The 12,586-nt window shown below is 35.9% G+C and overlaps 1 protein-coding gene across 1 annotated transcript in view; it reads left to right on the forward strand.

Moving 5' to 3' along the window:
- The first annotated feature begins 4,663 nt into the window (after window positions 1–4,663).
- Window positions 4,664–12,586, forward strand: part of LOC138714624 (uncharacterized) — a 37,107-nt gene continuing 29,184 nt past the window's right edge. The window contains exon 1 of the mRNA XM_069846656.1: window positions 4,664–4,842. Coding sequence (XP_069702757.1) covers window positions 4,757–4,842 — 86 coding nt within the window. The 5' untranslated portion in view covers window positions 4,664–4,756. The remainder of the gene's footprint in view (window positions 4,843–12,586) is intronic.

Below are 12,586 nucleotides of genomic sequence, written 5' to 3' on the forward strand. Positions count from 1 at the left end.
TACAGTTCATGAATATAATGAGCGCCTACGAAACAGAAGACGCTCGGGGTTTGGAAGCTGAGGGCTTTACATGCGAGCGTGATGGCACAAAGCAGATGCTAAAACGTAACATTTAACTAGGCTACTACGAGGTGTTCTTCATATGATCTATCAATTAATATTAATTACTTCTATAAAATTTTCTCTGTAGCTGAACTTTGCGCAATAAAATATGACTAGAAACAACAGAGCTAATTTAATGCTGAAATATTGAAATTTGGCTATTTATTACATCATATTTCGGTAATTTTGTATAAACCTTTTTATTGGTTCGCTGTAATTCGTTAAATATTTCTTAACTTTATTAACTAAAAATGTGTTGTTACTTTTTTACGCTTTACATCTTTAGGTAATTACCATTCAGAATAATTCTGTGGTGTTCGGGTAAAGGGGTATAAGTCATTTTTTGTCCATGTGGAATTTTGTTCCCCAGATGAACATACAAGTTAAATTATACAAGTGGACGTGTAAAAATCAAAGAATACAAGCAGTTGATGTGTTTTATTTGTGTAGGAAATTATTTGTAATAAGGGTTCCAAGTTTAATTTTCATTTATCTCCGAACTCATTTTTATGACTTATCTCCCTTTACCTAAACACCACAGAATTGTTCTATATTTCTCATAAATAAATTCTTTCTACGCAATTAAACTTGTGAGTTAAAATAAGTTTAGTTAATTTCAGAATTATCACAGGAAGATTATATTATTAAGAGTTAAAACGAGTTAAGAAAAATCTCAAAACATGTTATTTCAGTTACCACACGCCATTCAAGTGTTGTAATGATTTTACTTCTCCCATTCCATGATGTGAAGGGTAATAAAACCCTTTAGAGCGGCTTCCTTCGGAGAGGAAGTAAAGCTCAGTGTTTAGAGTCCTAGATTTACGATATATAAAAGACTGCTGCAACTTTAGAGAACGCCAGGCAACATTTGCTACTTATTTCTCTTCCAAATCAGATTTGAAAGTAGCACAATGGGTCGTATCTGTGGTTAAATGCACATGTGCTTGTTCCACCCTCCTTCAGTAGTTCATATCATCCAAACAGTACACTATTGTATAATTATTTACTTTACAGATGTATCAGAAGCATAAAAAATAAAAATGGTGGTTAATTAAAATTAAAAATTATTTCCCGTGTTATTGCAAAATAGTAATGTTGTGTCTAATCGTAATAACATAGTCATAGCGACATATTGTTCTGAAAAAAAAAACTGCTACGTTCATTACAGGACGCGTATTATTAAGTGGTAATCTCTGCAAAAAATTCCAATCCTCTTATGCATTTCATCAATCAAACACTTCAATTATAAAATTATCACATAGTCAACAATAAGCTAAAATATTCTAGGAAAAAGTTCTAATTCTCATTTCATGAAATATAATTTCAGAAATTTCCTTTAGATTTACAACAACAATGGCATACATTTATGGATGAAATACAGGATGCGAATTAAGATTTCTGATGAGGGGGATAGAATCTTAGATAGAGAATACCATACATAAAATTATTATCATCCTCACTCGATACGGCTCAACGATTTGTCACATTGAGTTGCTTGTCTTGCATCTTGATCATAATAATAATTATATCCATGATCAGGCTTAAGATAAGATGCGTAATTTCTAAGTGATTGATTGTTGTCAACTTTCCAGGGAAGATAATACATCAATATTATTTTCTTTGCTTACTTTGTGCTTTATAAAGTACATATACTCGTATTAAAACAATAATTATATTTTGTGAGGAGGGATAGAAGTTATCCCTGGCAGGGATGTTAATATGAATTTATGAGAGGGGGTAACTTTCCAACAGGGGGAAATCCCCCATCCCCCCCAGTTAATTCGTACCCCGATGAAATATATTGCTTTGTATTACACATAATTCGAAATACCTAAAAAAAGATTTTAAATTAAATTAAACGTTTTCAGATGTTTTATGGCACGTATTAATTTATTAGCATTATGAACAGTAATGGTACCTCTATCTACTAAAAACTATGTAACTCACAAACTAAACGAATGCAATATTCCTTTCTGTGGTATGTATGTATGTATGTATGTATGTATGTATGTATGTATGTATGTATGTATGTATGTATGTATGTATGTAAGTTATGTATTTTTATTTTAGTAGGTTATTTTACGACGCTTTATCAACATCTCAGGTTATTTAGCGTCTGAATGAGATGAAGGTGATACTGCCGGTGAAATGAGTCCGGGGTCCAGCACCGAAAGTTACCCAGCATTTGCTCTCATTGGGTTGAGGAAAAACCCCGGAAAAAACCTCAACCAGATATCTTTCCCCGGCCGGGAATCGAACCCGGGCCGTATGTATGTATGTATGTATGTATGTATGTATGTATGTATTTTTTTATTTTAGTAGGTTATTTTACGACGCTTTATCAACATCTCAGGTTATTTAGCGTCTGAATGAGATGAAGGCGATACTGCCGGTGAAATGAGTCCGGGGTCCAGCACCGAAAGTTACCCAGCATTTGCTCTTATTGGGTTGAGGAAAAAACCCGGAAAAAACCTCAACTAGATAACTTGCCCCGGCCGGGAATCGAACCCAAGCCACCTGTATGTATTTTTTTATTTTAGTAGGTTATTTTACGACGCTTTATCAACAGCTCAGGTTATTTAGCGTCTGAATGAGATGAAGGTGATAATGCCGGTGAAATGAGTCCAGGGTCCAGCACCGAAAGTTACCCAGCATTTGCTCTTATTGGGTTGAGGAAAAACCCCGGAAAAAACCTCAACCAGATAACTTGCCCCGACCGGGAATCGAACCCGGGCCACCTGTATGTATGTATGTATGTATGTATGTATGTATGTATGTATGTATGTATGTATGTATGTATGTATTTTTATTTTAGTAGGTTATTTTACGACGCTTTATCAACATCTCAGGTTATTTAGCGTCTGAATGAGATGAAGGTGATACTGCCGGTGAAATGAGTCCGGGGTCCAGCACCGAAAGTTACCCAGTATTTGCTCTTATTGGGTTGAGGAAAAACCCCGGAAAAAACCTCAACCAGATAACTTGCCCCGACCGGGAATCGAACCCGGGCCACCTGTATGTATGTATGTATTTTTATTTTAGTAGGTTATTTTACGACGCTTTATCAACATCTCAGGTTATTTAGCGTCTGAATGAGATGAAGGTGATAATGCCGGTGAAATGAGTCCGGGGTCCAGCCCGAAAGTTACCCAGCATTTGCTCTTATTGGGTTGAGGAAAAACCCCGGAAAAAACCTCAACCAGATAACTTGCCCCGACCGGGAATCGAACCCAGGCCACCTGTATGTATTTTTTTATTTTAGTAGGTTATTTTACGACGCTTTATCAACATCTCAGGTTATTTAGCGTTTGAATGAGATGAAGGTGATAATGCCGGTGAAATGAGTCCAGGGTCCAGCACCGAAAGTTACCCAGCATTTGCTCTTATTGGGTTGAGGAAAAACCCCGGAAAAAACCTCAACCAGATAACTTGCCCCGACCGGGAATCGAACCCGGGCCACCTGTATGTATGTATGTATGTATGTATGTATGTATGTATGTATGTATGTATGTATTGCTTTATTTTAGTACGTTATTTTACGACGCTTTATCAACATCTCAGGTTATTTAGCGTCTGAATGAGATGAAGGTGATAATGCCGGTGAAATGAGTCCGGGGTCCAGCACCGAAAGTTACCCAGCATTTGCTCTTATTGGGTTGAGGAAAAACCCCGGAAAAAACCTCAACCAGATAACTTGCCCCGACCGGGAATCGAACCCGGGCCACCTGTATGTATGTATGTATGTATGTATGTATGTATGTATGTATGTATGTATGTATGTATGTATGTATGTATGTATTTTTTATTTTAGTAGGTTATTTTACGACGCTTTATCAACATCTCAGGTTATTTAGCGTCTGAATGAGATGAAGGTGATAATGCCGGTGAAATGAGTCCGGGGTCCAGCACCGGAAGTTACTCAGCATTTGCTCTTATTGGGTTGAGGAAAAACCCCGGAAAAAACCTCAACCAGATAACTTGCCCCGACCGGGAATCGAACCCGGGCCACCTGTATGTATGTATGTATGTATGTATGTATGTATGTATGTATGTATGTATGTATGTATGTATGGTTAACGTTGTAGGGTTGAACGCCGTGCAGAAGTTTTTTTCTCCGTAATATCTTTAGTGCAAACAATCTGCCCGTTTGTAGCTACTGTTCAATGTCATCGAACCGTTGCTCTTTAACGAATAGTGTCTTCAACTAAACGGACCTTTTAGATTATACGGTTTATTAGAAAACAAACATAGTTGAACGCATGGAAGAATGACTGGGTGAAAACGACAAGCAAATCGAAGTATCCAGATACATCATTTTTAAAATCGCGAAGACGAAATCCCACGTTTTCCTGATTACAAATCATCATGTTTAAGCTGTAGAGTCTTGATAATGTACGGAAATGGTAGAGGATATCAAATTGTTCGGAGAAAACCTCCCAGATGTGGCCCGTCAGCTGACCACGTTGTAATCATATGCGAATTGTGACATTCGCCGCATAGGTGTATGGTTAGGAGTGCGGCGGATTGGTCGTGACGTCAGCGGTGGGCGGGGGCGTTGTGACTTATAAACTGGTGGACAGGCCGCTCTCAGTCATACGACTACTTGCTGTGCCACAGGTAGCTGCGGACCGTGTGTGAGTGTGTGGATTACAACATGAACTCCAGAATCATCGTCATCGTGTTCGTCGTGGTGCTCGCGACCATGCTGGCCCTACCGCAGACGTACGGCAGACCATACAGGTAAGCGTTGCGTCATTGTTTCTCTGTTGTTGTGGAAACGAACGAATTGCACCGTATTTTGTTAAGTTATATTTGTGAATGATTTCAAAACTAAATTTTATACCAGGTTCCCACTTGCAAATTTCAAAATAGAAATTGAAGAACGACCCTGTTTTTATTTCTATGTTATATTTTTTGAGTGTTTATCACAGTTTCATTCCGAATTTTAAATTACTTCATCAAATGTGATTATTCTCATCTGTCTTACTTACTTACTGGCTTTTAAGGAACCCGCAGGTTCATTGCCGCCCTCACATAAGCCCGCCATTGGTCCCTATCCTGAGCAAAATTAATCCATTCTCTATCATTCTCTCGTGGCTCCGACTTAAAGAACGCAGAACTTTACACTCTTTGTCTTTACTCTTTCGAATTCTGCACACCTCAACACCAAATTACCTTTCGTCTCGTTTCTCTTATCTATACTCTAACCACGACGTAAATACCAGATCACTTATCTGTGGCACGCTAAATATACCTCTTCATAGAACATCTTGTTATTCCTCATCTTTTACAATATCCACCTCGCGTCAATGGAATTCCTTGTCACAAAGTATTAGGGGCTGCAAGACAACAAACACCTTTAAGAACAGCTTAAAAGATAACCTTATTAGCATTTCACTCCAATCATACTGATTTAAAATATTACTGACTACACTGTTGCTTTTTTTCTTTAGACATCATCCTGATTGTGCTGCATTTTCAAAATTGTCTCATAATAATCTCTTTCTATTATCTAATATAATTTGAAATATATTAACATTCTATGTATTTTAGTTTAATTCTGCTACCCAGTTTATTTCAGTGTTTAATTAATAGTTCATAGTATTTTGTTGTTTAATTCGTAAATAACTCTTGTATACATGTAACTCTCATCTAAATCAAATTGTTGAATTCTTTGTAAGTTCATGCATATGTATATACACTTTTTGCTGGTTGTGTGGAAGAGAAGGCCTTACGGCCTTAACTCTGCCAGCTAAAATAAATCATTATTATTATTATTATTATTATCATCATATCCCATCATATCCCACCTCCCTCTCATCTGTCTATATCTTTTAAATCTCAATTTCGAAAAAAATGTTAAATTATATTCGGAAAAAAATGTATACAATTTCGGGGAAAGTGATTTCAGTTTCGGAAATAGTAATATGAAGTTCAGAAGATGTGAAGTAGGAAATTCAATTTCGGACAGCTTTAATATTGTTTAGATTATTTTTATTTTATTTTTACTTTGAACGATGTATTAAATTAGATGTAGTCGCACTAAATTAATATAAATTATGATGATCGCAACAATTCATGTTGTCATGTAATGAATATTGTCAATGAACGTTGAATGGATGTGTAGCTATCAATATTTCTGTCCTCTTGAGAAAATATGGAGAATGAACTTTCTTTTAACACATATATACAGTAATAAAATTATATACAGCGTTTACTTTAGCCTATAGCTGAAAATCCTAAATTGACGTCATTCATTTCTTTGATATCATTTCCGAGATTGAATTTACATTTTCTGAAATTGAGGTTAGCTTTTCTGAAATTGAGATACATTTTTAATATGCATTAACCATTTTTCTAAACTGAGGTTAGCTTTTCCGAAATTAAAATTAGCCTATATTATTATGAAAAAAATCAGGAAAACCTTCAAATTCTAAATTGACGTCATGCTTTTCTAAGTTTGATATCCTTTCCGAGATTGAATTTAAATTTTCCGAAATTGAGGTTAGCTTTTCTGAAATTGAGTTAAATTTTTAATATGTATTAATCATTTTCTAAATTGAGGTTAGCTTTTCCGAAATTAAAATTATATTTCCTGAAAGTGAAGTTGGAAAGATAGATATAAGATCACTATAAGTTATTGGGAAGTAAAGTCATATATCGCGTTTGTCCGTGAACATATTTCCGAAACAGTGATATAATTTCAAAAGTATTTTTCCCGTGAAAACGGCGATGTGAAATAAATACGTTTTACAGGAACTGATTATAGACATAATTAATAAATGCAAATACGGAACATTGCATGCGCTACAGACTACACAAATTTTGGATTGAATGCTGGGAGAAAAAATAACACGGGGAATATTCTTAATACGTAGCCTACGACACTAATTTTTTTCGTGAAAATAAACCACTTGGTGTAATGAAGTGCCTAAAACATTTCAATACCCAATTAAACATCATAGTTCGGAAATTGTGTTGAATGTAGTATTTTCTTTCTCGACCAAATTTTAACACATGTTTTATAAACCCAAACTATCCTATATTTTGACACGTTTAACAAAACATGATTGTAACACTTCTAATTTACTATAAATACTTAACTTGGTAAATGACAATAATTTAGAGTAACTCTGAATATGTCTTCTCTAAATCAAAATCCAATATGTGTGTATGTGACTAATGCCTACCCACTTCACTTGCGTAATTCTGGTTCCTCATACTGCGGATAGATGGCAGGACTTGTGTACATATTTTAAAACGAGTTTGTTCTATGTTTTGTAATTTTCGAATAAATCTTATTTTAAAATTTAAATTATACTTTAAATATGAGCCTTTTCTCATCAATCTCATGTAGGAAGTCTCAATTGTTCGAAAACATATTTGATAAAATTTAAATTCCATTTTACAATTTTATTATTTCCATTTTATAAAACATTAGCATGTATGTATTAAAGCGACTCTCCCTTAATGTTCGAAACACTCAAGAAATCATATTATGAAATACAATTATTGCTTGTTTCACTCGAACTTCTCTTGCGTCAGTCAGAAGCTAGAGCCAAAGTTTTTGAGAACCATTTTTTAAACTTAAATTTAACTCATAACTAAACTATATTCTTCTTTCAAATATGTATTTTAAAAATTATAAATAATTTTGTAATTTATTCTCTTGCTTAAATGTTTAATTTTAAGGGTAGTCACTTCTTCTGTTGTCAAATTTCAGGACAAAATTCTGGAAAGTTAGTTTGTTTTGTACTACAATGTTGGACAAAATGTCCATTGAAACAGTTTAAATTTTATTTTAAATAGGATTATTTTGTCTTTCGGGGGTTAGAAAGTAAGAAGTTATACTGTACGTCATATTGGTAGAAAAATTTATTTACAATATGTCTTCCTGCATTTAAAATATTTATATATTTAAGAAACCCTTTATATTTTGAAGTAGCCTATAGCGCGAAACTTAACTTTAAAAATTTCATTTATAACTTGTTCATGAAGCATAATCTTCATTAAAAATTTAAAGACAGTTTGAAAATGGAAAGAATTTACAAACTGAATTTCATTAGAATATTTTATTAGAATAATATCATTTAATTGGAGCTTAAAAGCTTAACATCAATATATAATTTTCGTTCCTCGTTACAAGTTAATGTAGGAGTTTCCTTCATGTAAAATTTTCATAGCTTTCATATATGCAGCAAGATAAAGTTATCCATTAATCCTAACATTCCTCATAAATAAAACATACCAATATTACACACAGATAATAAACATGAGAGCAAATGAAATGCATTGCCGGAAACCTAAATATTTATAGCTTTCCTCGCATGCAAAATACCATTAAGTTAAGTATACTATCTGGTAGGGCCTACTGTTTCAGCAATATGGAACCTCATATTTATACTGTTTATTAAAACCTGTTTAGTCCATATTCTCTGGTCCATTAATAACATTTTCAATTTAGTTACAATTTAAACAAAGCCCATCCTATTCTAGTTACACATTTTCCATCTTCAATGTTAATCTTAGTGTGATTTTTCGTGTCATGTTTGTGTTTGGCAAGGATGGAGAAATCGCTTACTTCCTATTAAAAAATTTGCTACTTCTAACAATTTATTTGACTAACTTAATTCCATCCACAATTCTGGATGACATCTCTGTTCCTCCGCTTGTTCTTTTTTTCCATCCGTGCCTGTTTTGCTAAAGTAATCTTTTTAATTTCAACATTTTATAGCTTCCGTGAATGTTGAAATCCTTGCTGCTTTGGCTGCTTTCTCACTTCAACTGTTTTCTTTCCAGAACTTACACTTTTCGTTTCTCATTTGTTATGTGTTCTTTTGGCATGTTTTTATGTTACTAACTTCTTTTTTTATTTTACAGCTCTAATTTCGTTTGTGTGCTTCTCTGCTCAATGTTGCTATGTGACTGAGCCCAGCAACTGGTAAATATGACAGATTGCTCTCGTCATCTAGTTTTCTAACAGCTGTCTCGCCCTATAGCTTCAATTCTCGGTACTAATCAGTGTCTCAGCTATCATCTTAGTTACAACTCAGTTTTTTTTTATTCTTTTTTCACGCTTCAAGCACGTGACATTACTCTTACCATATTCCTTGTATCTCTTATACCATACATACTGCAATGTAACACATAAAAATGCATTTATCTATTCTGTGTACCCTTGCTTGTAATTCAGATATATATTGTACATCCAAATATACAATCCGCTTCTTCTAAATTAATTACAGTTCGGACTTTTCTTTTTGCAATAAATACTTTTGAAGATGTCCCTTTCCTAACTTAAAGAAACGACTAATTAAAGAGTTCAGGGTTGAATTACCTTCCTTTGCTAATTTTCGCTTTTTATGTGATTCTCCATGCGTGTTTTTGCGTCTTTTATAGAGTCTTACAGTGTTTGCGTAGGTTAGGTAGACTCGTTTCACATCACGATGACAGAAAATCACTGACGAAATCTTACAGGAACTAGAAATCATACCCATTGCCGCATCTGTGACTTAGAGCTTGAGCATTGGTCAGCGGCCCGAGCTCGATCCCTTGCTAGGTCGTGATGCAATGTGTTGTGGACAAAGCAAACTTGCAAAGAAGTTTTCTGAGAGTAGGCTACATCCACTTCCTTTTTCATTCCACCAACACTTTACATTTCCCCCTTATTCCAACTAGCCTATAATTTGGAATAGTCAAAAATAGACTGAGGTGAAATAGGCTATTGGGGTTTTACGGATTTCCGATGCTGATAGAAGAAGGACATGGGACTAATCGGGTCCTCGCCTGAGAATGGGATATACCCTAGCAGAGGTTAGGCAAGGTGGCCCATTTGTCAGCATCGGATTCACGAATGCCACCTGGACTACTTGTCGGACTTTGACAATCGTCCTCGATATCAACCTCTTTGATTTGATTGCCTGGTTGGGTTTTTCCGAGGTTTTCCCCAACCAAAAGGTAAATGCCGGGTAATCTTTTGGCGAATCCTCGGACCTCACCTCATCTCATTACATCTCGCCAAAATATTGTAAAAATTGCACAAAATTGTAAAAATTGTAGAAAATTACTAAATTGTAAACTGTAAAAATTGTAATTGTAATATTGTAAAATTTTGACTTGTTCCACATCTTAAAGCTTCATTGCTCATGTAAGATCTATGGAATAAAATTAATGAATGAAATGAATGAATTAGGACGCACAATGGGTCGATGTGTGCATGGGTTTCACCCTCGAGAAGCCAGCCAGCCAATCATAACTATTCTTAGAAAATACGGTAAAATGGAGATACAGCATGTTGCAATAAGGAATACATTCATGTTGTGATAATTTTACAAAACCGAAATAGAAGATGGAGGATAGAATGTCTCTCAAACGTTTAGCAAGCGACATCAATCTGTTCACCGTCAAAGACGTCTTGGTCTTGATGATGATGATGATGATGATGATGATGACGATGATGATGATGATGACGATGATGATGGTGATGGTGATGGTGATGATGATGATAATGATGATGATGATGAAAATATAATTCAGACAAAAACTGTTACAAACAGCTCCTTCCTTCATCACAAATTTCACATGGTCTTGTCGGCATTCTAACTTGTGTTTCCGGACCAGAAAATCAAAGCCTTTGCTAATTTCTATTACAATTTCAGTATATGTAATATAATGTATTAGATATCTTCTGCATGGAATTTCAAACACTATATATAAATTGTTTTTAGTATTTTAAATAGGTCACGACCATCCTCCCTAACTTATTTCCAAGCAACTTCACCTCATAATGAATAGTTTAAACGAAATACACAAACAGTACGTGTTTCAAAACATGAAGGGAAGTGTTTAGAAGCTGCTTTCATCCTGGACGTTAGAAAGCGAATCTCCATGACTATTTGCTCCTCGTTACGTTTCGAAATTGGTATAATTCAAAGTGTCGCTTGATACTTCCGCATCTTACTTATTCAAAAGCTTTCCCTACAACTTTCTCTAGGAGAAAGTATTATGACATCAATGGAGAACAATTCTACCAAAAATTGACATGACAGTTGCACAGAGAAAGAGGTCGTGTACGAATGGCATTGACATTGTGGGGAAATTGACAGGATATACGCGGTTTTCCTGCATTTGTAGTATAAACTGAAATAAAATACCTAAATTACGTCATTACTACCATGAGAAGTAGCAGTCTATGCCTGGAAGTAACTGCCTGTGGTACATGTTTCACAATACAGTCTATTGATAGCACTTTCTCTATATGAGCCGTTCAGAGCAAAAGTGGTGTAAGTCAGAAATGGGTAATGAGGGATAAAGTAAACATTCTGTAAAATACAGCGCAAAGTAGCAATTAATATTCAATTTATTTAAACTATTAGTAGTCGGTGGATAGCACGAAGGCCATATTAACTGCTACTTTGCGCTGTATTTTACACAATTTTTACTTTAATCCTCATTACCCAATTTTGACTTACACCGCTTTTGCTCTGAACGGCTCATATGTAGGCTATCCTAGACCCTGCGACCGACGCTGGTCTTCCATCCAAGCCAGGAGAAAAAAAGGGGTAGGGTGGCCAGTTTCTTTCCCGCTCCCTTGAATGCATTCCTGACTAGTAACATATTACATTAATCAGACCTCAGATATATACAAACAATTGTTCTTCCTTGACAGTACTTGACATGTATCAGCCAAAACCTCAATCAGAGGTGCCCTATTGTGAGAATGCTGAACCAAATATTAGACGTTCACAAATAGTGCAGTTCTTATATCACATCATATATACTTATTATTTTAATGTACCGCAGTACATATGATATTTTCATGCAGATATTCTGCGTCAGCATACGATGAAAGAGTAATGGAACGGAGAAAAATTCTCTCCGGCGCCGGGATTTGAACCCGGGTTTTCAGCTCTACGTGCTGACGCTTTATCCACTAAGCCACACCGGATTCCACCCCGGCGTCGGAAGAATCGTCTCAGTTTTAAGTTCCAATTCTTGGGTTCCCTCTGGTGGCCGCCCTCTGCACTACGTCATAGACGGCGCTTATGCCGTCGGATCCAGGCCAACTAGTCACTCATTACGAGTGCACCTCAGCACATGTGTGGACTTCGGTCCTAGGTTCATAGATATCTATGACGTAGTGCAGAGGGCGGCCACTAGAGGGAACCCAAGAGTTGGAACTTAAAACTGAGACGATTCTTCCGACGCCGGGGTGGAATCCGGTGTGGCTTAGTGGAAAAAGCGTCAGCACGTAGAGCTGAAAACCCGGGTTCAAATCCCGGCGCCGGAGAGAATTTTTCTCCGTTCCATTACTCTTTCATCTTATATCACATGTTCAACATGGGACAAGGCCCTTGCTTTAGACCAGTGGTCGTCAGCACTGGCTGAAATGGTAAAGGGTAAGAGGAGCAACATGTTGTGCCCCGTCGTGCAGCAGGAAAAGGTAGAGAGCATATGAGTAGCTTAATATCAAAGACGAACATCT

The sequence above is a fragment of the Periplaneta americana genome, chromosome 15, assembly GCF_040183065.1.
Source record: "Periplaneta americana isolate PAMFEO1 chromosome 15, P.americana_PAMFEO1_priV1, whole genome shotgun sequence".
Lineage (NCBI taxonomy): Eukaryota > Metazoa > Arthropoda > Insecta > Blattodea > Blattidae > Periplaneta > Periplaneta americana.